The 25,747-nt window shown below is 34.2% G+C and overlaps 5 protein-coding genes across 6 annotated transcripts; 2 read left to right on the forward strand and 3 right to left on the reverse strand.

Moving 5' to 3' along the window:
* Positions 1-7,553: 7,553 nt before the first annotated feature.
* LOC139881156 (phosphatidylinositol 4-phosphate 5-kinase 7-like) lies at positions 7,554-10,547 on the forward strand. Its single transcript, XM_071865672.1, is given in 9 exon segments — positions 7,554-7,570; positions 7,668-8,553; positions 8,556-8,755; positions 8,852-9,019; positions 9,109-9,274; positions 9,357-9,655; positions 9,757-9,911; positions 10,013-10,181; positions 10,271-10,547. Coding segments are annotated over 9 exon segments (2,337 nt in total).
* A 1,017-nt stretch (positions 10,548-11,564) lies between these two features.
* On the reverse strand, positions 11,565-14,629 carry LOC139881166 (uncharacterized). 2 transcript variants are annotated; one of them, XM_071865682.1, is made up of 4 exons: positions 14,490-14,629; positions 13,307-13,519; positions 11,928-12,147; positions 11,565-11,831 (listed from the first exon to the last, which is right to left on the reverse strand). In XM_071865682.1, the coding sequence occupies exons 1-4, from the start codon at positions 14,627-14,629 to the stop codon at positions 11,565-11,567; spliced, it is 840 nt and encodes a 279-aa protein (XP_071721783.1). The 2 variants fall into 2 exon arrangements, with proteins under 2 accessions (XP_071721783.1, XP_071721782.1); XM_071865681.1 differs by having other exon boundaries at positions 11,910-12,147.
* A 1,455-nt stretch (positions 14,630-16,084) lies between these two features.
* On the forward strand, positions 16,085-17,651 carry LOC139881157 (transmembrane emp24 domain-containing protein p24delta3-like). Its single transcript, XM_071865673.1, has 4 exons — positions 16,085-16,309; positions 16,826-17,035; positions 17,154-17,230; positions 17,507-17,651. The coding sequence occupies exons 1-4, from the start codon at positions 16,085-16,087 to the stop codon at positions 17,649-17,651; spliced, it is 657 nt and encodes a 218-aa protein (XP_071721774.1).
* Positions 17,652-18,820: 1,169 nt separating this feature from the next.
* On the reverse strand, positions 18,821-20,265 carry LOC139881155 (F-box protein At1g10780-like). Its single transcript, XM_071865671.1, has 3 exons — positions 19,524-20,265; positions 19,154-19,434; positions 18,821-19,057 (listed from the first exon to the last, which is right to left on the reverse strand). Exons 1-3 carry the CDS (start codon positions 20,263-20,265, stop codon positions 18,821-18,823), a joined length of 1,260 nt encoding a protein of 419 aa, XP_071721772.1.
* Positions 20,266-21,975: 1,710 nt separating this feature from the next.
* LOC139881158 (RHOMBOID-like protein 10, chloroplastic) lies at positions 21,976-24,236 on the reverse strand. The gene is made up of 9 exons (XM_071865674.1): positions 24,054-24,236; positions 23,500-23,729; positions 23,264-23,318; positions 23,093-23,173; positions 22,915-23,011; positions 22,773-22,840; positions 22,538-22,636; positions 22,230-22,271; positions 21,976-22,131 (listed from the first exon to the last, which is right to left on the reverse strand). The coding sequence occupies exons 1-9, from the start codon at positions 24,234-24,236 to the stop codon at positions 21,976-21,978; spliced, it is 1,011 nt and encodes a 336-aa protein (XP_071721775.1).
* Positions 24,237-25,747: the final 1,511 nt, after the last annotated feature.

Consider the following 25,747-nt stretch of genomic DNA (forward strand, 5'->3'; position numbering starts at 1 on the left):
AGGAACTTTCTCAAAAACTGAGCAAAGATATCCTATACATGAGAAAGAGACACTTGCTTGTCTTAAAACATTGAGAAAATGGAGAATTGAACTTCTTCCTAAAGAGTTTGAATTCCGTACTGATAGCAAATATCTCACAGGATTCATTCAATATAAAATCCGAAGTAACTTCAATCAAGGAAGACTGATCAGGTGGCAACTAGAGTTACGACAATTTCCAACAATCACAAAATGCATAAAGTCAGAAAGCAACGTCATCGCAGACACCCTGACAAGAGAATGGAAGAAGTAATTAAAGGAATGATGGATCAGATGGCCATCAAAAGAAAGGAAATTGAAGAAAAACAGAAAGAAATAGCAGAAAGACAAAAGAAAATATCCCAACTTGAAGTAACAATAATTCAATTAGGAGGAAAGATTCAACCATCAGAGTTATGCAGCAAAAACGTGGTGGATCCATTATCAATAACAGCAACTGGATCTTCATCCAGAACAGACTCATCAACCATTCCTCCAACATTATAGTATGACACTAAAAAATCATCCCAAACAAAATACTATGCAATATTTAATGGACACATGAAAGGAGTCTATGACCATTGGCACAAAGTTTCTACTTTTGTCATTGGACAATCCAATATTCAGCATAAGTCATTCACCACCAAAGAAGAGGCTCAAAAGGCCTATGAAGAATACCAAATTCAACAAATCCAAATAGAAACTCCTTATTACAAATCCAAATTACTCTCATCACCATCATCTTCGATTAGACATTCATGAAAAATGACTCCAATAGGTAGAATTTCTAACTCTAGTATTCTTAATATCCCTACTAGAGAGGAAAAACACAAATCCAAACAGCAATCACTTTCATCATTCAATGAGTGTTATTCAATGCTTAGCCATTATTCAGAAAAACAAATGAGCCAACACTTTTACCCAACAGTCAAACTAGATTCTAATCCAAAAGCAATATTTTTCCCTGATGCAAACCCTTTAACAATATATAAATTTCTTATTCATGGATTAATAGATACTATTTATCTATAAAGAACCAACCTACTCTCAGAATTTTCCTCAGGACCAGCACATGCTATAAGAAATTACATGTCCCGAATAAAAAAAGATAGAGAAGGAAAGGATAGAGAAATATTCATAAAGATATATAGTTCTTTTTCAGTGTTCAGCAAAGATAAAGTATTAGTTCCAAGCTATGCAGTCATGGTTCTCGGAATATCAAATATGAATTATCCACCAAGAGATGGACCAACTAGTCGAAAATTATCAGAAAATGAAATCGAAGAACTCAATGCCAAATATTTCGCCGGAATACTAAGAAACACTGAAAGAATTGACACCCATGAAAAATATTTTATTAACTACAGAAGTGAGAATATTTTGATATACTCAAAGTATAGTCAAGAAATAAACGTTGAATGATTAAGAGCAGTTCAAATTTTTGAAGGACCCTTTTCAGATTTTTCTAGACCACTACAACACTTGCCTATTAGGATAAAAGAGTTAATATGCATTCTCTTACGCAGCAATAAAGATAGTAACTCTATAGATTCTATCTCAATAATAATGGAAGACAACAAGGAGAAAGAAGACAAAGAAGAAAAGAAGCCAAAATAATCCAATAAAGAAGATGAAATAATGGCATCCACCAGCTAAAGCAAGATGTAGACATTTATGTCTTCTTGCAATAAGTGTGTAAAATACGTAAGCCCTGATGTAAAATTCTAAGGGCATCAATAATGTAAGAAATAATGTAATATCTAAGGTATTAAGTGGAATATAGTCCACTTATTATGTATATAAATATGTACCCTCTGGTTCACTTAAAACTCTGAGTTTTCAGAGTAAAATAAAATTTTCCTTTGTTTTGAAAAACAAAGCAACGTTTTGATTTCCCGTTTATAGGAAGTATGTTTTACTATCAAATACTCAAAAATCATCTAAAAATACTACAATTCAACGATAAACATTCAAGCATCAAGAAATCAATAGATCACCAGCACAAAGCAAAAGGAATTCAGGTATGGATTCGCCAACGAATACACTTGATTTATCTTTAATAGAAAATTCTAGTACTACAGAATTATTTGCTTTACAGAATGAAACTAATCAAAAAATAACTCAATTGCAAGAAATAATTTTTGATTGTAAACATAAAGTAGATATAAGAAGAGTTAAAGAAATAAAAATATCATTAAGAAGGATATTACCTTCTGATTTAGCAAGAGAAATATCAACTAGATATGAAACATATCTATTTTCATTAATAGATAATTCATATAAGAAGATAGAAGAAAATATGGATATACTAACCCATATTGAAATACAATTAGAATATCTATATGATACTAATAGATATTATGATATTGAAGAAGATAATAATGCAAATTGGTCAGACCAATCTATTTACATTATATTAAGCATTTGTTGTTAATAAAAATCTATTTTAATAATAAGATTCTTTCTATCACTTATTCTAATCCGCTTGTAAAATCTGATATCAGAGCTAGCAAAGAAAATAATGAATTATATCGAAAATATAACACAAGGAATATATCTTATGAACTTAAAAAAAGATAGCCCAGATCTAATTAGTCTAATAAATCATTGCGAAGATAAAATAGATAAGTGTCATGACGACCTTAGAATTATTATGGAATTAGATAATGGAAGCATTATAATCTTAAGCGATTTACGATTAGAATTATCACATAAAATTGACCTCTATTGCGTCATATTACAACAATTTAGACTTTACAATAGATAAATATAGATAAAGAAATAGCTTCAACATCATCGTCAATTAATACTATAGACTGTTTAGATCTACAAGAAGAAAAAGGTATCTTCAAAAGAGATATCTTAGTTAGCAAAAATATAATCAAAAGGATTAAAAAAGAAGAATTAAATATAAAAGAAGGACAAGATATAAAAAAGTCATTAAGAAATCTTTCAAGTAGAAAAAATATACTTTATTTGGAAAAAATAACTGCTGAATATTTAATAGAAATTTCAACTACAACTGGAGAAACAAGTATACCTATTATAAATGGTAGAGAAATTAAAGAAAAAATTGATAAACTAAATATAAAAGAAGAAGAAAGAAAGAAAATAGGTTATATTCACATATCAACTGTTCAGATCTTAATAAAATCAACATTCATGGAAGGAATAGATTCGCCAATAAGATTAGCAATTTGTGATGATAGAATTCAAGATCCACGAGATAGAATAATATGAATAGTAAATGGAAATTTAGCATATATAAAATTAAAATTTAATGTATCACTACAACTAGGAATACCTCTATGTACAAAAAATTTAGATAGATCATTAATAATAGCATATAAATTTTATAGAGATAATTTAATGGCAAAAGAAGAATATCCATTCACAATAACTTATGAAAATAGGATATGTTTTATCACATAGTCATCATAGTATACAAGTCAAAGATAAAGATAAAATTTATTTAGAAGATCTATTTGGCGTCACAGCAAAAGTAGGAACAATAACAACAACACTAATTAGTTCGGTACCTAGAATAGATAATACAATAATAAAAGAACAAATATTTCGTAGGCCAAGTAAGTAATTAATTAGAGACAATATTAATTATATATCAGAAGAAGAACCATCGTCTTCTAAAAATAATGATATACAAAAAGAATTATCAAAATTAAATAATCATCTATTAACAATAGAATCTAAATTAGAAAAAATATTGTAAGGACCAAACTATAAATTTATAAAATTAATAAGGACTAAGATATATTAACAAATAAAAACAAAACATAAAAAGACACATGGGTCCGATGATAAAATTGAAGAAAGCAAAATTGAGTTTCTAAAACTCCATATCCTTATTTTTATGTCCACTTTTCATTTTCAAACCACATGACTGTAGTCCACCCGAATTTTGGCCATAGCTTTAATTGCTTCTAGACAGGTCAAATTTGTATGCATATATGGTTTCTCACTACACGCACAAAGCAATTCAGCGACATGAATGATGCGTCGCCAAGCACCAAAATTGTGTCGTTAGGTTACGTCGTCGCGATAATAAAATTTCATTTAGGTGTCAATTTTTCCAGCCACTGCAGTCTTAGTGACATAAAAATTTGGCTACTGTGTGGCTAAACTCATAGCATGACGATGCACGTCTTAGCATTGCTAAATCATATTTTGACAACGCTAAACAGATGTGCCGCCGATTTGCGTCGCCAAATTAGCCGTGTGTCCCTTCATTATTTACAGGTCTCCGCTTATTAATTGTATTGCAAGTTCAATATTGTATCGCTGAATACATGATTTGACGATGTAATAAAGTGCGTCGTTGAATCTATATCGTTAAATCAACTCTTCTTCTTAGTGTCTGTTCTGTGTACAGAATAATATCATGTGAAAAATTAAATAATCTTAATGAAACAATTGAATCTCATAGTTTTATTTTCACTCGATTCTTGATTGACTAAAAAAATTATATAGGAAAAGTGATAAGTATTTTCGGACGGAATGAGTATAATACTACATATCAACAATATTAATTGCAAACAATACAAACTCAGTCAAATACTACCTCCATCCCTAATTAACTGTCGTTTTCTTATGTAATTTACATTAAAAAAAAAGCGACGAGATTAGTTAGGAACGGGGGGGAGTATTGAATTTTGAACCAATAGACACCTGAATCGACTCGTGACCACCTTGAAACGAGAAGAGCATGAGAATCCACGTCGAGATGAGCTGTGTGTATGTCTTTCGTCGTTTAAATAATGAGGCATCCCCACTTACTTTTGCTAAACAAAATATATAGCTTTTTAAATATTTGTTGGCCTACTTTAGCATTATTTTTAAATAATTATGTTTCATCTTTCAAAATTAGGCCAGCCCCAGAAAATTAATTACTCCATATCTTTGATAAATAAAACTTATGCTTAAAATATTAATTACTTACATGTGTGGCAACCCACATATAAATTGCTTAACTCATTTTTGTTATATGATTAATACGATGTACCATCAAAAATCCGCTCCACGAACATTAAACTCGTTATATAATAAAAAAATATATTAGCCATTAGATGACGGCGGCCTAATTGACTATCTAACTCGATTTTAATAAGTTATCGATCATATAATATTAATGATTTGTTTTAATGATTCTCATAAAGTCTAAAGTCTAAACTATACACTACTAATATAACAATAACTACATGTAACTTTCCAATAAAGAAAAACCATCGAAATGGAACCTACGAAAATAAGTGGAAAATTACACGCAACAACTAACAAAGAAAAAAACATGCATAATCTTTTATCTTCGCATCTCTTGACCAATAGGTCCGGAGTTCGATCCCTAATCTCTACGAATAGAAAAAGTTATGTGGCCGATTTTCAATCATTTTGTGTACTGACAGTTGGAATGAGCGATTAGCCTCTCGACTGTGAAAATATCTGAAGAGATCTAAAAAAATCTCTAATTAAATGACCTTGAAAAGACACTTGAATTGGTCCTTCACTATTTTTTTTACCTTTTCAAAATGACGAATTATCTGTCTCTAAATTAAACGACCTTGAAAATACAATTGAATAAATGATTTAAGGTTTTCCCGACTTTCGGAAAAAAAATAAAAATTAAACAATCTTGAAAATTTTAACCTGAAAATATACAAAATACGTATTGCAATTTAATCCTACAGGTGCTCCTAAAAGAGGAATTAAAAGTTTAAGTACGTATTTAGATATTTCCTTAAACATTATATACATATATATATATACACTTTTGAACATGTTTCTGAGGTTAGCAAATGGTCAGCTCAGCCGTCAGTCTGACTGAAACAGATAAACAAAAGTATGCCATGACCAGGACACTGAATGACACGTGGAAATATGACGCGCGACATCTATTCGTGGAAGCCAATTTTTGTCTTTTCAGCAGTTTTTTCTCTTCTCCCATGTGGAGAAAAGAAACATGGTAAATTAAAAACAAGCCCCTTACCTTTCATTACTGTAATATTTACCCTCATTTTTTTTGTTTTATATTTCAAAACAACCATAATTACCCCCTGATTCTTGTAGTAAGACGAAATACTTTATAAAAAGTGTTATTTATCCTACTACTCCCTCGGATCATTTTAAATTGACATATTTTAGAGTTTTGTGAGGATTGAAAATCCTAATGATTGTAAAACATGCCAGCTATAATATTGATCTAATGATTCAACATTTATTCTTTTGAAGGATTGAAGATTCGAAGAAAGTGAACATTGAAGATTTATAGGTGGATTATATTCGGAATATATATATATATATAAATGATCGTGAATATTAAAGATTACAATACTCTTCCATTAGACATTTAATTATAAAAAAGATTATATATGATAATTAATTGTGGCCAATTACCAACCAGGACCGTGGTCTAATGGTTAAGGCATCATCTTCCTCTTCGAGAGGTTGAAGGTTCGAATCCCGTCGGGAACGTCAAAAAAAATTGTGGCCAATTAAAACTTAAAAATGAAAGTTGTGTCAACTAGTTGTGGGTAAAATTAGGGACGTTTTATTGACTTCTAAGACATAAATGGGTAAATATCATAGCAGACCAAACCTTAATGGCTAGTTTGTAATTTATCTAAAGATCTGTTCATAACAGAGCACCACAACACCACCTCCTTCCTTCTTGAAGATTTTATAGGCAGAGAAGGAGATTGTGTCTGTGTATGTTGAGCTGTCTCAACAATAAAACAAAGTTTCAAATTTTATTTATTTAATTAATTATTTATTTATCAAACTAAGAGAGTAAAGAAAAAGGAGAGACTTTGAAGTTAATTTCCAACTCAAGAAGAGGATCTGGATTTTGAGTAATCTTTATGTATTTTCTAACGCAAGATGCTTTCTTTTTTCTTATTTTAGTATTTTTTTTTTCTTCAGGTGAATAAACTTTTTTATGCTTTTTTGCTTTTTCTTGGGACATTAAATTCAAAACCCCACCAAGAAATAGCATTGGGTTTGAGCTCAATCAAGAAAAAGGTTTCATTTTGAAGTCATTTTCTTCAGGTAAGTTTGATTTCAATCATACCCTTTTTAATTATCAGTTTAGGGTTTTCTTAATTAGATTGAATTTTAGCAGTTTAAGGTGCTTTGATTATGTTAATTGAAATGAGAAGTAAGTTCTGGGTATCTTGAGTTATTTACTTAATTTTTATGCCTAATTTCGTGTTTGGTTGAATTTTATGCTTTAATTTTTAATATTTCACATGGTTAGATGCCTAATGTTTGGTTTTCATGTTATGAATGATGGTTTGACAAGACATAGATTCTGTACTTGAAACGAAACCTTCTTCTGAAACAATGAACGGAACCTTAAAAAGCTAAAGAAGATGTCATTTTAGCATTTATATTTTGACATTCTGTTCTTGATCTTGTTTCTCTTCAATCTATCAGTCTCGAAGGGCATTCTGTTATTAACCGGAAACAAATTCTCTTGTTTGAGAGATGAGCCGAAAGAGATGCCTATGCTAAGATCATTAATCATGGAAAATATGGAAAGGTAAAATATATGATAATGACTCCAAAATCTTTCTTAATGAGAAATCATATATGATTTGCTGATATTATGTGGATTTTCTTTTATTTGCATCTTGCAGGCTGAACAAAAACTTATTTTCAAATGGAGATGTGTATGCTGGTACTTATAAGGGAGCAGTTCCCCATGGAAGGGGGAAATATACATGGTCAGATGGAACGATTTACGATGGCGATTGGGAAAACGGCAAAATGACAGGGAAAGGACAGATCATTTGGATGTCAGGAGCGAAATATGAGGGAGATTTCTCTGGTGGTTATCTTCATGGTTCCGGAACCTTCACCAGCACGGATGGTTCTATCTATAGAGGAGGTTGGAGGATGAATATTCGACATGGGTTCGGTAAAAAAGATTACAGTAATTCAGATTTTTACGAAGGGTCATGGAAAGAAAATGTTCATGAAGGTTGTGGTAGTTATTCTTGGAGTAGTAATGGGAACACATACATTGGACATTGGAGTAATGGAAAAATGTGTGGGAGAGGAGTTATGAAGTGGGGAAACGGCGACGTTTTTGACGGATTTTGGTCGAACGGGGTTAGAGACGGCTTCGGAATTTATAAATTTGGTGAGGACGGATCGTATTATTTCGGAACATGGTCGAAAGGGTTGAAAGATGGGAAAGGGACTTTTTATCCGGCAGGAAGTAAACATATTCCTGAACTAAAGACAATAGGAAGTTCATTAGAGTTTAATAGTAATAAGAAAGACAATGTTGCATTGTCTAATTCATATTTGGATCATGAAAGAAAGCCAAGAGTTGCACGTAGCCTTTCTGAAAGAATTCCAATTGGTAGTATAATTAAAAGTAATTCCTTTCGAAGAGCATCTCGTAGAGGATCATCTCTAGATGTAAGTGCTGAACTGTCTGATCAATCAGTGACATGTCGAGATTCCTCGAGCAGATTCTCTGACGAAAATCGAAATGGTGTGGAAGAAGATGAAGAAAAAGAAACAATACATTGATTTATGAAAGGGAATATATGCAGGGAGTCTTAATTAAAGAAAGAGTTAAAAGTTCAGCCAGTTTATCGAAAAGAAAAGCAAAGAACTTATTCCATTCAAAGGAAACGAAAAAGAAATCTTGTATACAGATTTTTGACAGTCACCGGAGTTACTATCTGATGCTTAATTTGCAACTCGGGATCAGGTAATTAACTTTTTTCTTCTGTAAATGGAATTTTATAATTTAAATATCAAAATTCAGTGCTTCTGTTTGTTTTTTTCTTAATTTAAAGTTTCTCAGGTACACTGTAGGAAAGATAACTCCAGTGCCTTCTCGAGAAGTTAGAGGTTCTGATTTCGGTGATCGAGCAAGAATAAGAATGTATTTTCCTAGCAAAGGCTCACAATTTACACCTCCACACCGTTCTATTGATTTTCAATGGAAAGATTATTGCCCTATGGTTTTTAGGTAAATATTCATTCATCAATCTTCTTATTTTTCATTTGAAATAATATAAACTAGGAAGTATCATTGTTACAATTTAATTAAATTATCAGGAATTTGAGGGAGCTGTTCAAGTTAGATCCAGCAGAGTTCATGATGTCCATTTGTGGGGATGATGGTCTCAGGGAACTTTCGTCTCCCGGAAAAAGTGGCAGTTTATTCTATCTTTCAAAAGATGATAGATTTGTCATAAAGACATTAAAAGGATCTGAACTCAAGGTTCAAAATTTTCCCATTCGTAAGTTAATATCAAGAAATTACTTTTATTTATTTCAAACTTAACTCAAATTTTATCGTGTAGGTATTTTTGAGGATGCTTCCAGATTATTACCACCATGTGAAAAACCACGAGAACACTCTGATAACAAAATTCTTTGGGCTGCATCAGATAAAATTAAGTGGTGGAAGAAAGGTAAGGTTTGTGGTAATGGGGAATATGTTTTGTACAGAGTTGAGAATTCATCAACGTTATGATCTTAAAGGCTCAACTCATGGAAGATTTACCGAAAAACATAAAATTCAAGAGAACGCAACTCTAAAAGATCTTGATCTTGCCTATGATTTTTGCATGGACAAGTTATTACGAGAGTCTCTCTTCCAGTAAGTTGATAGTATTTCATTTCTCAGCCCAAAATTAATTTCTAGATATGAAAGGAGATTAAATTTTTCTGTTCGTCATGCTTTCTTTTTCTGTATTGCAGACAACTTTCTCTGGACTGTAATTTCTTGGAGTCACAAAATATTATTGATTACAGTCTTCTGTTAGGATTACATTTTAGAGCTCCTGATCATATGAAAGGCTTCTTAGAACCTCCTCATGCAGCTGCTGATCATGACAATTCAGCATCCATCGAAGGTAACTAAATGTGAATTTGTTCCTGTACTTTATCGATTTACACAATTTGGCCATTTTCTTTTGTTCTTGAAAGGAATTGGTCACTGTTATGAATCTTGTAGGTGGAACATCTCAAGGGGGGCTGTCGATTCCTCCGAAAGGACTGCTTCTGGTGAGCCATGAGCCAAGTGTTATGAGGAGTGCGCCAGGTCCTCACATCCGAGGGAGCGCGTTGAGAGCGTTCTCCCTTGGCGAGAAGGAAGTTGATCTTATACTCCCTGAAACTGGAAGGTAGCTAGCTTTATATAAAAGGAAAACTCTAGAATTTCTAAGATGTTTTTTTTCTTTTTAACCCCAGGACTCATATTTTGTTTATCCAGGTTACGAGTGCAATTAGGTGTAAACATGCCAGCTCAGGCCAATCACAAGCTATGGCTGGACTCTGAATCATCCGAGATAGAAATTTTTGAAGTGTATGATGTTGTTCTCTACATGGGGATAATCGATATACTACAATCCTACAACGTGAAGAAGAGAACAGAACATGCTCTTAAATCGCTGAAATTCGACCCATTGTCGATATCTGTCATCGCACCAAAAGTCTACGCCAAACGTTTCATGAATTTCATGAGGAAAGTTTTCCCTGAACAATTATGAAAGTTGTTAGATTTTCAAGATAAAGTCCTTTGTGATGATTTGTTGTTAGGTTTGTGATTAATAAAAGAAAAGTTGTTTTGTGTGATGAGGCATATTGTACAGTTCATAAACAAGCAATTTTTCGCTCTTGTCAAATGAAAAGTGAATGAATCATAATAATCTATTGTTGCTAACTATCTTATTTGAAGCATTATGATTCTACCATTGACGGTGGTTTGTAGTAGAAGTTAACGAATTTGCGAAGCTTGATTGACAAGAAACATCACGAAATAAAAATTGCATCCTGAACTTTAAAGAACCAGTTTTCCAGCTATACAATAGATTATGCGAATTGACTCTCATAATCCTAACCGTCTCATCTTCGTATTTCTGTTTTTAAAGGTGTCGATCAATTACTTGAGTTTCGAGCTCTCGAGGAGTTGGTTTTACTGAATTGCATATGGAAAAGTGATGAGTATTTCATCTCCACACCAAATCTTGGAAGCTTAACTATTGAGGAATGTGTGAATAGAAGTGATACACCTCTATGATTGGTCAAGTTAATTGTAGAGAGCGATAATTCTCAAAAGAGAACCAAAAAAGCACAGACATTGGATGAACCTGACCAATTTTGAGAATATAGGGACCAATCTGTTAAAGTTTAAAGTAGGCCAGAATTTGAGCTGCCCCGGAAGAATGGAAAAATTCAACCGAAGTCGCTCAGATTTTGGCAAGTGCTTACAATTTCTGTCTAGACTATCAACCGAATTCACAATCGTATCACAACCGAAGTCGCTCAATGTGGTTTTTGGATGGAAACGTTGCATCTTGAATTCGATAATCACAAATTGAATTAGACTAATCATGTACGAACCTCAAATCGAAAGAAAGAGATACGTTGCCATAGCAGATCGCAGGTATAACACGAAAATGGGATATAAAATATATTATGATAATCTTCATAGTATAGATGACACAATACATTTTTGTCCATCCATTTGCAGAAGAAAAAAGTTTGCTCCGACAAGTTTTATTCTTTCATTTGGAACCGATTGCGAATGACAACTTTGGGCGAGACTTGTTCTTGCCCAAGAGTGTGGCTTGTTTCTTACGCTCTTCTTCCTCTTCCAATTTCTTTCTTCTCATTGCTTCTTCTTTTTGTCTTTGGAGCTCTTCCAACTCTCTATATCGTTCTTCCTCCTTCCTCAGCCTCTCTTCAGCATCTCTCCTCTGAGCTTCTTCCACCCGCCGGCGATTCTCTTCAACCATCTTTTCAAGCTCTTCCTTTTCTCTTCTAGCTTGTTCCTGTAAAGCGAAAACATCAACTATTTAGAATCAAAGAATGGAAAAATTCAATATCTTGTGCCACAAGTGAGGTAAAACCATTGTAAAATATATTACCTCCTTCCGTCTAGCCTCGATAAGGGAAATTTCCTTTTCCTTTTCAAGTTGTGCAGCGACTTCATCATGAAGTATCTTGCGTCCTTCATCGAGTCTTTTCTGAATTTCAAGCCTAATCTCTGGGCACTTTAAACTTTCATCAACTTTCTTTTGAATTGCTCCTTCGACTCTCTTAGCAGTCTCTTCTTCTATAAGTTTCAACTCTGCTTCCTGTTGACGCCTGGAGTGATAAAATAAAAAGTTTAGGAAAATGTCGATAAAAATTTGATGGAAAACACACTTTTGGTTGATGATGTACCCATATCCAGATGACATAACATCAAACAATAGCAAAGTCCTGAAAATTCTACTTTTTCTCTTCTTGCGTGTTTTGCAAGTTAACCTTCCATGATGACAACAGCACTAAACATATATGCTTAAGGCATACCTCTAACCGAATCAGGATCAGAACAAACGAGTTTCAAAACTGGTCAACAGTAGAAAATGAGGAATCCAATCAGATCATCATATATAACAAGTTGAATAATAGCAGTATCTTCCTTTGGAAAATCCTGTGGAGAAGAATGTCAAAGTAACCAGTCGAATTTATATGACACAAACACATCAAGATTTGAGCCTCTCACTGGTAAATTCTAAGACTTGCCAACTTTACAACATATATTGGCAGACAGGGCCAATAACAAAAACCTCAAGCCAGTTCCCGATCAAGGACACAAGACATGCATGCTCCTACAAATGCCTAAATGTAAATTTTTTAAGTTGAAGTGAGCTGTTTCATTGATAGCAGAAGAAGGTATCTAACAGAAAAATATGCATCATCGATATTTGAAACACTTATATTTGTTATGTTAAAGTGCACAACAATAATACAGCAACAAATCATCAACTACCAACAGAACACCAGTTAACCACCACAACATGAAGCTTTTTCATGAACCACGGAATCATTCAAGTCAGTATAATGACATGCCACACAACATTGTTTTTGGAAAGGAGAGAACTACCGGAATTCTCATCATTGCAAAAATGCTGGTAACCTTTCACTATATCAGTCACTTAAAACTATCGACCATTAAACCTCACATGGCAGTATGGTTAATCCAGTTCGATAGATAATAAGCTATACCCATCTATGTCATAGACCTATAAACTATACGAATAGCACACCTATTATTATTATTTTTATCTTTGTATGAAACATCATATAAATCTAAACCAGACAGCAATAGTAACTCTGATCTTATCACACAAGCACAGGAAACCCATTAATAATATGTTCAAATGCCTCCCAAAATATAGTTAGAAATCCGGAGGCCAATGATATTGATAATATGGAATAAGAAAAAGAATAGTTTCAGGAAAATAGATAACTGCTTCACCTTTTCTTCTCTTCTTCAATTTTCAGTTTTTCACCAGCATTTTTGCGCTCAGCTGACCCAAGGCTTGGGCTAGAAGATTTATGAGGAGGAGACAGAGATGAACTCCTACTTCTCTGCCTCTTGTAACGCCTTGGAGTCAAAGAACGACTCCGATGACGTCTTGAGGAAGAACGGCTTCTTCTGCGCCGTGGAGAATTGGAACGACTTTTGCGTCTGTATAATAAAGGGAAAATTTAAGCAATAGCCAGAATCTTCGGCCATAAGAAAACACGTAAATAAACATCTTTTTTCTCATTTGATCATCTAGCATCACATAGATATAGAAGTAAGTACAGTTACCTCAACACTTTATGAATAACCATTGAGTGAGCGATCTTTTAGCATAAGTAGAAGCTAATATCACAATCGAGCAGCGTAAGGACACCCATTGACATTCATGACCTGCTCACTTCCCATCCTTTAAGATGGGAAGAAATCGAGTATTCGCAATTTTATTTTGAATTGTAAGCATCCTACAGCCCTCTTATCTAATGGCTCCAACCAGCTATAATGCATTTCTCTTGTTTTTCCAAGTATAAAATTAACTCCCAAGACTCAGCCACGCACAATAGGTTGACAAATGACTCGGATAAGGTAAATGATTAAAAAAGCAAAACATGATCCGCGTTAAAATCAGTGAGTAAATCAAACCCAGCTGGAGAGCGATGTGTTTCCCAACATCAACGCCAGAATCCAGATAACTACCAGAAAGTAAGCACTATCTATTACTGTCCAATTTTGGAGAGAGAACTCATAACCCTAAACAATGTCACGAAATTCAACAAAAACACAATTGGACCTCCATGTTGGTATGTGTGGCAGCCACAATTTATCTAGAGTTGATATTGAAATATGTACTTTCGAAAGTAAATAAATCCCAGAAGATAAGTTTACATAGATATCATCAGATAAAATTAACATAATGCCTGATTCTTTCGGTTACAGTGAAAATTAAACAGTACCAGTACGCTAACATTCTACTTTAATAGGAACAGAGTGTAAGAAACAAGCTACAGATGATAAATAAAGAAGGTTAAGATATTAAGATGAGTACAGTTAACAAAAGCAGATATGATTTTCTTTGATTTTTTCTTAACATCAATAAAAAGTCTAACCAAAATAGCTAGAACACAAACGGGATCACCTGCTATAAGAATGTGATGAATACGGCGAACGGCTCAAGTCTCTTCTGCTCCTTCTACTGGTATACTTGTGAGAAGAAGGTGAACGCCGACGCCTATAAGAAGGTGACCGAGATCTGGATCTCGATAACTCCCGAGGCATTTTTTACAATCTCAACTTCTAATCCTAATAATTTGTACGCTTGACAAGAAAAAAACACACTGATTCTCCGAACTTCGAATATAGAGCAATATATTCCCTGCACCGGAAAACAAAACTATCACTTACTACTAATAGAATCGAATTTCCAGTAACTAACTAATCACTTTGGCGCCTCAGCTAAGCATATAAACATAAGACAAATACCAATTTTACTATAAATCGCAAAATATCATCAATATATACATCGACGTATCCCAGTATAGAGGATAACGAAATCGAGATTCAATTCAGCCAACCTATACGGATTAACAAAACCAGATATCGAGCTTTATAGAATTTTCTTTCGATTTTCTCGAGAAACAAGCAACCAGTAAAAAATAAATAGAACTTCAAACGAATTGGAGAACAGATTAACTACCTCTGTCAATAACAATTTTTCAAGACGACCTGAAGATTTTTCTGCAAATTGTGGATGAATTGAAGTCGAATTGAAATTGGAAACCCTAGAAGAAGGGAATTTTTTTTTTTATTTCGAAGAGAAATTATCGACAAAACACAACGCGGCGAGAGAGAGAGAAAAAAAACACAACTTTTACTTTTTATGCCACGTCATGCCACGTGTAGTTGAAAGCAACTCCAGAATTCAATAAATAAAGAGAAAAAACCCCTGAGTTTATGACTACTGTACAATTTTCCCCTGTGGTATCGTAAGACAATTGACCCCCTATCTTTCACATATATTATACAAACTGCCCCCTAAAGTCTAACTCTGTTAGTTTTTTAACACCAAGCAAACCGGTAAAACTAAATATACAAAAAAAAAAAAATGGGCACACTATCTACGCCATGGATACGAAATGACTAAAATATTCATCATATAATAAATATTATTATTTGATAAATATTTTAGTCATTTCATCCATAATGTACATAATTTTTTTATATTTTTAACATGATTTAATATACGAAATATTATGGACCCATAACAATAAATAAAAAGGGCATGTGGACGAATCATGGAGTGACAAGCGGCAATAACATGCCATTAGACCCGTCAACCAATACGTCGGACTCTTTCAGAAAATCGACCCTTGACCAATTCTAGTCAATAGTGTAACTCCACATCTCATTGAGGTTAAAAAACTAACGGAGTTAGCCTTCAGGGGGCAATTTGTATAATATTTAAATAATATCTGAGGGAGAAAATCGTAGAATATTCATAAAATTAGAGGGGGTTTTATCCATTTTAGTTTTTACCATAAATAATAAATATCTTAACAAACAGATAAACCGTATTAACGGACTTTTCTCGTTTATAAACAAAACCAATAATAAAATAAACTGTTTCTTCCTCGTCGGTTTTCCATTTTCCTCTGTCTTAAAAATATCTTCACGACGAAGAAATTTTTCCATCATCAAGTCAAACTCGTTTCGTTTTTAATCAGAAGAAGTTCAATGGAGAAGAAGAGGAGTCGTCAATTTGGAGCTCTGCCTTTAATATTTATAAGTCTCTGTTTGATTTTCATAAGTCAATTATCGACAACCCGAGCCGTTTGGTTAACTCTACCTCCATCAGGAACCAAGTGCGTCTCTGAGGAAATCCAGACTAACGTCGTCGTTTTAGCTGACTATGTCGTCGTCTCCGAAGATCATAACCACTTGCCCACCATCTCCGTCAAGGTAAAAATTTAAAACTTTCATTGTTTTTGTTACAAATTAGATTGATTGATGTAATTGGGGTTGTTCTTATCTGGGTAATTTGTATGCTTCATAATAGAATTTGGGAAAATTTAAAAAAATTCGCATGTTGGGGCTTATGATTTATACATGGAGTTGATCGAAAGCTGAAACTTTTGAAAGAAAAAAATTTGAATTTTCCAACTGAAATTTAAAATTAGAACATGTTTTTCTCATCTGGGTTTGTTGTTATTTGATCTGGGAAGTTATGTTTTGAAAGATATCCACAATTTTGGGATCATGAGCCTAAAATGGAGATAGCATTTTAAATTACTCCCTCCGATCCTTAGATCGGCAAATAGGCATTTATTTCCGGACGGAGGTAGTAATAATGAGCTAACACATTGAAAAGTGGATAATATGACCTTTTCAACAAAATGGGTTGTAGGAGAGGTGACTCTGAAATTTGTTATTCCTTGATTGTAATTGAGTGCTATATATGTTGTGACGTGTGTTTAGGTGACATCTCCATATGGAAACAACTTGTATCACAAGGAGAGTATTACATACGGTCAGTTTGCTCTGACAACTTCCGAGGCTGGAAACTACTTGGCATGTTTCTGGCTTGATGGTCAACAAGGTAAAGGTGAGACAAATGTTAACCTCGACTGGAAAATCGGAATTGCTGCCAAGGATTGGGAATCCGTTGCCAGAAAGGAGAAAATTGAGGTAACACTTCTTTCAATCCATCCATTTTGTGTTTATGTCATTTGAATTTCTTTTGGCTCTCATTCTCTAGTAAAAACTATTGAATCCTATAATAATATTGAAATTTTCATTCTTATAGGGTGTTGAGCTAGAGCTAAGGAAACTCGAAGGAGCAGTGGAGGCTATCCATGAGAATTTACTTTATCTAAAATCCAGGTAATGTATAAAGGGAGCTGCTAAACTATGAAACTAAAATGGCGAGAAACAACGAGAAACCTGTTTTTGGACACTTATACCCCTATGCAGGGAGAGGTTCAGGGATATTTTTATCCAAAAACAGTTTCTCAGTGTTTCTCGTTGTTATTGTTTCTGCATAAAGAATGACTCAATGTATAATTCCACGTTTGTACACAAAGCAATCATTACTGAAATCAAAGTTTTACCTTTTTCTTTCTTTCCACTTATCTTGAATATACAATTTTTACTTAACAGAGAAGCTGAGATGCGAACAGTGAGCGAAACAACAAACGCAAGGGTGGCTTGGTTTAGCATCATGTCGTTGGGCGCTTGTATTGTGGCTTCTGGGTTACAGATAATGCATTTAAAGAGTTACTTTCAAAAGAAGAAACTTATTTAGGTTTCTAATTTTTTCTTGATACACAGGAATTAGCATAGATAAGTTTTGTATTCTTCCTTGCAATGTTTTTGCAGAAAGAAATGTTTTTGATATAATTTATAGCTGCCTGACTGACACATAGTGCGAGCTTCTAGCTTTAGGCTTAAGGTAAAAGTGCTTACATGATAAATATGAATTCTTCTCTTTTTCTTAGTCCTAACTCGAGACCCTATGAGTCTATGACCAAGAGGCAGGTTAGAGCATCCGTACTGCTAGTTCCGATGTTTGGTCCCGATTCTTGCTACATCAGTAAAATTAAGATAGTGAGAGAAAATAATTGAAACTAATATAAAATTGGGACTCCTCACCCCAACCTAATTTTTTAATATAGAATAAATAATTATTTAATATATTTAATGATGTAAAAAATAATTATTTTGCTACTATCTGAAAATATATAACCATTTAATATACATATATATATGTATGATTTTCAAAAAAAAATATACATATAAAAGCAATCTCTAGAAAAAGATATATAATATGACGGTGGTCCGGCATCCGTCGATGCAGCCGTCGGTGGTCGCCGGAATCTTGAAATTTTCTTATGGTCCGACTTGTTTCGACGAGACGAAAGTCTTGGTGGTGTCGGATTGTTCAAATTTAGAACCGTTTGGTGTGGTCCAACGGCCACTTTTGGCTGATGATAATGACGTGTCATTTTGGCTGAGTCAGCACGTGATGTGTTGCTTGTTTGGCGATGACTGTGCAAATTTGTCGGAAGTTTGCTGCCACATAGACAAAATTTGACCGTAGATATGAATTTATTAGTAAAATTAAAATTAATAAATGGGTTGCAAAATGGTAGTAAAAAATCACAATATTTTCATAACCGTCAACTTACTGGAGGGGTAATAATGTGTATAATGAAACATAAGAGGGGACTCGATCAATATTTTGCATTCAACGTCTAAGTTCTAACATCACAAGAAAGATAAAAAGATAAACGTGAAAACATTGTTTTCATTTATGAACCACAAAATCATTCAGTAAGGTTAAAAGTTACAATCAATCAGCAGTCAATGCTGTCAAATAAGAGAATCGAAATGGAAGTTTTGTCTAAGAAAACAAAAATCGAAACAATGTGGAGCTAAAACAATGGACGAAATATGCCAATGCTGCTTGTTTACTCATTCAATTCGAACTATCCTCCGATTCAGGTGACTAAACTTGCAAATCTCGTCAAAGAAATCATCTGTGCTACTATGGCTGCTTTTCATTTGAAGGATCCTAATCACCATCGTCTTCAAATTCTTTGTATACTTCAACAGAGATTCTAATGTACTCATTTTCTGTTCGGCATTCAACGGCGATCTCACGGTGACGATCACTTCTTCCAGTGATGGAATCACAAATCTCGATTCTACCTGCAAGAAATAAGAATATGCATTCTCCATAAGTAAATATATATTATCAACATCAATTATAAATTATTTCTTCAACTGTGAAATGTAGTTACTTACATTTTTCAAGCTGTCTTTCTGGCATAAAGCAGCAAACATGGCTCCATGAATATCGAACTTTTGGAGTTTTGGATGGCTATTAAAAAAGTCAACGATGTCAACTTCCGGGAAGGGTTGAAGTGTCTCAAAGTCTCCAGTAAATTCAACCTTCATATACAAATGCTTTACTTCACTTGACCATTGAAGCATTTTGCTTATGGCGTCCCAACACCACTGAACACCCCTAATGGACAAGGACTCTAAGGCCGAAAGCTTTCCGAAATCGACCATGTATACCCTACCTGGATGCAAATTCAACAATCAAATCATCAGGAAAGAGAACAAGTAAAATTGATCTATGAACTGAAATTTTTCAAGAAAGCAAACTGACCAGCATTGTTAGAAATGGAAAGATTCCTCAAGCATTTGGTTTCACGGACTCTAATCCAACTACAACCTTGTACCTCAAGCGATTCGATTTTCGGAGAATTGAGAAAAAGTGAAGAGTTTCCAACGCCATAGAAATCCAGCTTACACTTCTCCAAATTCGGTAAGTCAATCGAAACTGTACCAATTCCATCACAACCGAGGAGCAGCAAGTTGCTTAAATTAGGACAGGCCTTGAGTGCAGCCACTAATGCAGCATCGTCCACCCTAGCACCGACAATTTCGAGGTTTTGTAGTTTCGGGAAGACTTCCCATTTTGGAGAATTCATCATTAGGACACCCCAAAGCTTAAGGGACTCCAAATTCTTGGCAACTGCTAAGCAGTCCAATTTTGAAGGACTCTCCAAAGATGGCTGAGATTCGGAAAGATTATCCATTCTAAGCTCGAGCTGCTTGAGAGTTGAACCAGCTAGTAGCAACCAAGAAGCAAGACCAGATGTGGAAAATGGACTATACACGACTAGCTCTTCTAAACACTCGATCCTGGAAATCATCTTCCCTATAATAGACTCGGGGGTTTCATCAGAGAAGTGGTTGTCGAAAGAGTTGCGAGGAAAGTAGAGACTTTTAAGGTAAGGAACAAAATCCTGCCATCTCTTAGATACACAGTTACAAGATGCAACATCTATGGAATTGTTAATGTGTGACAAGATGTATTGAACAATGGCGTCAGGGAGTGCTTCCATTTTCTTTAAGGAGAATTATCAAACAGTGTCTTCTGCAAGGGGAAAAAGAAGGAATTTGATTAATGTCGGGACAACATAACCAAGCAACATCCAATTATCACTCTAGTCTTCAGAGAAACAACATTAGTCCTACAGCTACAATGTGCTAAAACAACATTGTCAAGATTGAATCTATGTTCAATTAATACTAAAAACAACATAAAACGTGAGCATGGACATCTACTCGTCAATGTTGACTTAATGCCTGAAGCAAACAGTGACAGAAACGCAGTTGAATAAAAAACAACCGAATTTGAATCTCTTTCGAAATGAATCTAAAGACAGCGTCCATTAATACAATGCCGTGTATGGAGAATTTGAGGGACCCATCGCAAACCAAATGGATAATGCAGAACAAATACACAATGCCCATATGTCAAAACCACATTTGAGATGCACCCTTTTATCAGTTCATTGATTCACAGTAGCTTAAAATATGCAATGACCAGGTACAAAAAACACATTCTAAGTCCAACCCACATGAAAAATCAAACAATTAGCACCAGCAAAACAATTCTTTAGAGATTAATTCAAGTAAGATATGAATTCAAATACTCCAATTCCACTAAAAAATGAATTAAAGATGATAAAAACACAATTTGAGCTAAACCCCACATGGTAATTTGAACGAATAGATAATGTGCAGGATCTAAAATCAAACAAATGCTTCATTTTTCGTTTATACAAGAAACGACCCACATTCAAAAAGAAGTTGAGAGCTTACAATGAGGAGGAATACAATGAAGATCTTGAGAAAAGAAAGCAACAGATCTGATACTGTGAAAATGTAACTTCATATATATATAGAGAGAAAGAGAGATAGATGAGTGTGGCGCGTGAGTGAGAGAGAGAGAGACCAAAACATCGTTTAAATTTGAAAAAGTGATTTGTTTTTTGTACAGAAGTGAGATTTTTCTTTTTGAAAATTAATTTTCAGTTTCCAATTGGAGTACTTTTTTTTTTATTTATTTGTTTAGAGATGGAAATGGAAAACCCGCGTCCTTTTCAAAATTTTGAATTTTTATTTTTTCTGACCGTTCAAAAACTTTTCTTTTATGTTTTAATTTTTTAACTATTTTACCCTCAAGTTCTGACAAGTTCCTATATAAGGACAGAAATATTCTCCTACATGTGGAAAGTATATATATTTCAAATGTGTAGGCTGTATAGTCATTTTCTCTTTTTGGAGAACACAGTATGAGTCTTTATACAATGTTCGAAAAAAACTTCCAAAATGCATTTGGCAAGTTGTACATTAATGGATTTGTTGTGCTCCAAATCATTGAATCCTTCATTAGAAACAAGAAACAACCACGAATTAGACACGGCCACGGTCCGGTTTAGATTTAGAACCGACCGTTCACAGTTCTTAAAGTGGACAGTAAAATTTCGATTCCGGTTCAGTTCCGGAACGGGAATCGCATTGACCGGTTCCCTACCATGGCCATGTCTACCACAAACACAACAAGAACAATGAAATTATATGAACAGACTTTCTTTTGGGTTTCAATAATTGCATTACAGAAATATACAGTCAACGGTGCAAAATGTCATAGCAAATACTTATGCATAGTAGTGATGATGTACATGATCAACTACAAGAGTCTTGAATTCTCTAGATCATGGAAAGTCAACATTGCTATGAACTATCGTGAAATTCACGCAATTTGTTTAGTTGAGCTTCTTAGAACCTTTGTTCCAGTTGATGAGATAATTGATCGGAGCCCTATCCACAAATATTTTCCGACGACCATTTGAGAGGGACTCGTACTTCCAGGCAGGCCCTAGAAACCATGATGTAGCACATCCACCAAGCAAACCTCCCAACTAACAACAAGAATTTTGCACAAGATTCATTTAGACAGCCAGTGATATGTAAAAACAAAAGCCTCTATCAAATAATCAGATTAAAAAGTGACACTTACATGTCCCCAGTTATCAATGCCTTTTGATAACAGCCCAATAGCCTGAAATAGAATGCCATTTTCGAGTTAGCAGCAAGATTTTAGTACGAGTGACTAAAAGTTTCAATTTTTATTCTTTTTTCTTAGTCATGAGCGTTTGTGATTAGTGAAAATGAAACAAGGTCATACATCATGTGACTTGATAAGTTTATCACGAAATTGAGAAATTTACTAGATTGAAGAATTCACAAAGCTAGCGAATGACAATTTTTTTAAGCCTCAGCATAAAGTTTTCTGTTTTCCAATGCAAAAATGTTGGAGGCCCTTACCATATTTATAAAAATAACTTGTGCAATATGTCGGAGATCATCTTCGCCACCTTTGATCAAACCTCTATGCCTCATGATGAAGACACCGAAAGATCCAACCTAAATGAAAACATGCAGAAACTTTATCATTTTACTTATATTCACAGAGAGTTTTGAAGTAGCAAAAACTCATTTTCTAGGAATAGCTATAAAAGATGGATTATCTGTAATGTTTATCAATGAAATTTGGGTTTACCAATCCAAAAATTGCTCCGGAAGCACCAACGGCTGGCGATTTGCAGAACCAATAACTTGCCAGAGAACCTGATTGTCTTGAAACAATTTGCATCAGAATACCAATAGGTAAGCAAGTAATTTTACCGAGTTCAAGGTGTTACTTGTGACTGCTGATGAGAAGTAAATTGCAACGAATCGCTTTGGGCCAGAAATATATTCCACGCTAGGACCAATAGAATTCAATGAATAACAATTAATCTGAAATGAACAAACGCTATCAGAACTAAACATAAAAAATAACATGAGAAGTAATGACAGGCTATTAGATTTAAACCATACCATTAAGTGCCCAATATTTGCATGGAGAAGAGAACTTGTTACCAGTCTCCAGAGCTGTCCTTTGTCAATAAGGCTATTAACCTGTCCAGAAGGTTACTGTTAGCAAAATTTCATGAGAAATCCAAAAAATCGGTAAGACTATACTTTCTTTAGACAACTAAAACAGCTCACCTTAGCTCCCCATAAAAGCAACTTCCCCTTTGTGGACACTTGTGCTAGATAAACCCTGCACAGGTGGTATGGTATACGAAAGCTTATAAAATGGAATATAAACTTTTAAATAAGAAGGTAAAATGTTTGGAAGATCAGCCGAGATTGCTGATAATGAAAATGGAAAATTCAAAAGAACAGCCAAGATACTGCCATTAAGCTAAGCTAAACTATGAATACATGAATTTTGTACTCACAAGACATTAACTGCAAGGAGAACATTTGTCCATCGCCTTTTATCAAACCCACTTTTAGAATCTCTTGAAGATTGTCCACCATTGAAGAAGCCCATGCTAAATGACATTGGAGAGGATGCAAAATCAAAAGAGCCATTTGAATGTTGAAGAAAATTGAAATCGTCCTTGAACTGAAATCTTCCATGCCACACATCCTCGACTATCGGTAGATTACAGAGATTAGAGAGTTTCTGTTCAATAAAAGTAGTATAATTGTAAATACATTCACACAGAAACACCCATAAACATGACAATCCATTCATTCAAAACGCAATAATCGAAATCCCCACAACAGGAACTTAGAAGTTAAGTGGGCATGGGCTCAATGTATACAAAATCATAATCAAAATAAAAAAAATTGCGCTCAACCCAGAAAAGATATTAACAACAAATACTGCAACTTCAATTCAAACCACCATGAAAAATTCATCACTCTTCAAAACCCAGAAACTGAAAAAGGTCGAGAAACTAAGACAAGCCCAGAAATTGCCAAAAGATATGAGAAAAATAAGTACCTTGAAGAAGAGGTGGAGGATGAACTTGGGACGGAGGTGTGGAATGGAAGTGGCAAAGAGATGGAGGGAGGTGGGTCCCACTTCGGAGGAGGAGGAAGACGACGGTGAGGCCACCCATGATCCAAATAATGGTTGATCATGAGGCATCCATGCTGCTGCCGACGATGACACCATCACTCCCATTTTGTTGCATTGAGCTCAGATTTTTAGCTTGTAGTACTAATTTAGATTGGGATAATGTGTGATTTTGTCCTCATAGTTTTTCAATTTGTATTAGTTGATCCTTTACTTATTTTACAAGAAATATGTAATTTTTTATTTTATTTTTCAATTGAAGCGAAAGCATTGTATGTGTACACAGATGAAATAAAAATCCTTAGAATTCAATGAGTTGAGAACACACATTTCTTTCATTTAAAGCAACCCTTTAAGCCTTACACTGACTTCTTGTGCAAGCAACAAATTGTAATTCAACGTCAACAATAAGAATATACAATTACATAGTTTTTGTTGTTACTTTTTGAATGTTATGAATTAGATTTACATACCTGTCCCTTGATAATGTCATTGTACAAATTATATGTATATAGATCAAATTGGAAATTTACATGCTAGGAGATGAGCCAATCCCACCAATAGTCATCTGCAAAAAGCATATTTCATTAATAAGTAATATGGTTTTCTTGTCAGACTATTTACGACGACAACAACTAGGCTCAATTTTACTGAGCGGGATCGACTATATATTGAATGAATGTCTGTATGTACAGACGGTTCTTTTTGAGTAATCGTAATTAAAAAAAACTTTGGAATCACACGTGTGTATTTATTCGATAGATACGATTAAAATATATGCAAAATATGTATATGTAAAGATTAAAAGAAAACTTTTATATATAATCAAGAAATCTAGAATATGAAATGAATTAATACTTAGATTAGAAGAGTCGATCCTGCTATTTAGGAAACTTATATACCGTTGCCTCCAACTAGAAATCACACGAACTCACCCCTCCTCCACCAATTCGCAATGTTCTCTTCAAACCCAAAATATAAAAAATGTTCATCTTCATCCCTCCGAATATTCCGACTTTGATATCCATGATCTCCATCATTGCTAACCCTATCATTTCCACCACATTCATGATGATCATCTGTAATCTCGTGACGACAAACCGGACAAAGCGTTATGAAAATTCAACCAAGGCACTATACAGTCACTATGATAGAAATGTAGGCATGGCCACACCCTAACTTCTCCTTCAACTTCGAATTCGTCCTTACAAACGGGGCATGTATTGTTGTTAGCTAGGTGGTTTGCGGTTAATTTCATGATAGGCAAGGATCCGATTGCGGAATTTGAAGCCGGAGGTTGTCCTGGACGGTCGTTTGGTGTTAGGTTTTCGATTAAATCGGACATTGAGTTCTCGAATGCGGCGCAATCAATGTATGTTTCAGGGATTACATTTTTTGATGGAGATATCGGCCGAATCGGTTCTAATGAAGGAGGTCCGACGAATTGAAGGGTTATCCATGAATGATTATCGCCATTTCCTACAAAGATTTTTTTTCTTACAATTACTTGATGAATACGTCCTAGCTAAGACTAGAATATAATGGAAATTAGAATCCCAAATGGGTCGAAATTAAATTGACTCAGTATAGGAAATTAAAAATTAAAAAAACAAATAGTT

This window comes from Rutidosis leptorrhynchoides, unplaced genomic scaffold (assembly GCF_046630445.1).
Source record: "Rutidosis leptorrhynchoides isolate AG116_Rl617_1_P2 unplaced genomic scaffold, CSIRO_AGI_Rlap_v1 contig121, whole genome shotgun sequence".
Lineage (NCBI taxonomy): Eukaryota > Viridiplantae > Streptophyta > Magnoliopsida > Asterales > Asteraceae > Rutidosis > Rutidosis leptorrhynchoides.

Bases quoted from the DNA above. Each gene is read 5' to 3' on its own strand.
- LOC139881157 (XM_071865673.1), top strand. From the start codon at position 16,085: ATGGAGAAGAAGAGGAGTCGTCAATTTGGAGCTCTGCCTTTAATATTT. The intron at 16,310-16,825 runs GTAAAAATTTAA...ACGTGTGTTTAG, and splicing joins TGCCCACCATCTCCGTCAAG to GTGACATCTCCATATGGAAA. The intron at 17,036-17,153 runs GTAACACTTCTT...TCATTCTTATAG, and splicing joins CCAGAAAGGAGAAAATTGAG to GGTGTTGAGCTAGAGCTAAG.
- LOC139881166 (XM_071865681.1), bottom strand. From the start codon at position 14,629: ATGCCTCGGGAGTTATCGAGATCCAGATCTCGGTCACCTTCTTATAGG. The intron at 13,520-14,489 runs GTGATCCCGTTT...TTTATTATACAG, and splicing joins TCATCACATTCTTATAGCAG to ACGCAAAAGTCGTTCCAATT. The intron at 12,148-13,306 runs GTGAAGCAGTTA...TTATCACTCCAG, and splicing joins ATTGAAGAAGAGAAGAAAAG to GCGTCAACAGGAAGCAGAGT.
- LOC139881155 (XM_071865671.1), bottom strand. From the start codon at position 20,265: ATGGAAGCACTCCCTGACGCCATTGTTCAATACATCTTGTCACACATT. The intron at 19,435-19,523 runs GTCAGTTTGCTT...ATTTGCATCCAG, and splicing joins TTCCATTTCTAACAATGCTG to GTAGGGTATACATGGTCGAT. The intron at 19,058-19,153 runs GTAAGTAACTAC...TATTTCTTGCAG, and splicing joins AGAAAGACAGCTTGAAAAAT to GTAGAATCGAGATTTGTGAT.
- LOC139881158 (XM_071865674.1), bottom strand. From the start codon at position 24,236: ATGGGAGTGATGGTGTCATCGTCGGCAGCAGCATGGATGCCTCATGAT. The intron at 23,319-23,499 runs GTGAGTACAAAA...CCACCTGTGCAG, and splicing joins CTCCTTGCAGTTAATGTCTT to GGTTTATCTAGCACAAGTGT. The intron at 22,272-22,537 runs GTAAGGGCCTCC...ATTCTATTTCAG, and splicing joins AAGTTATTTTTATAAATATG to GCTATTGGGCTGTTATCAAA.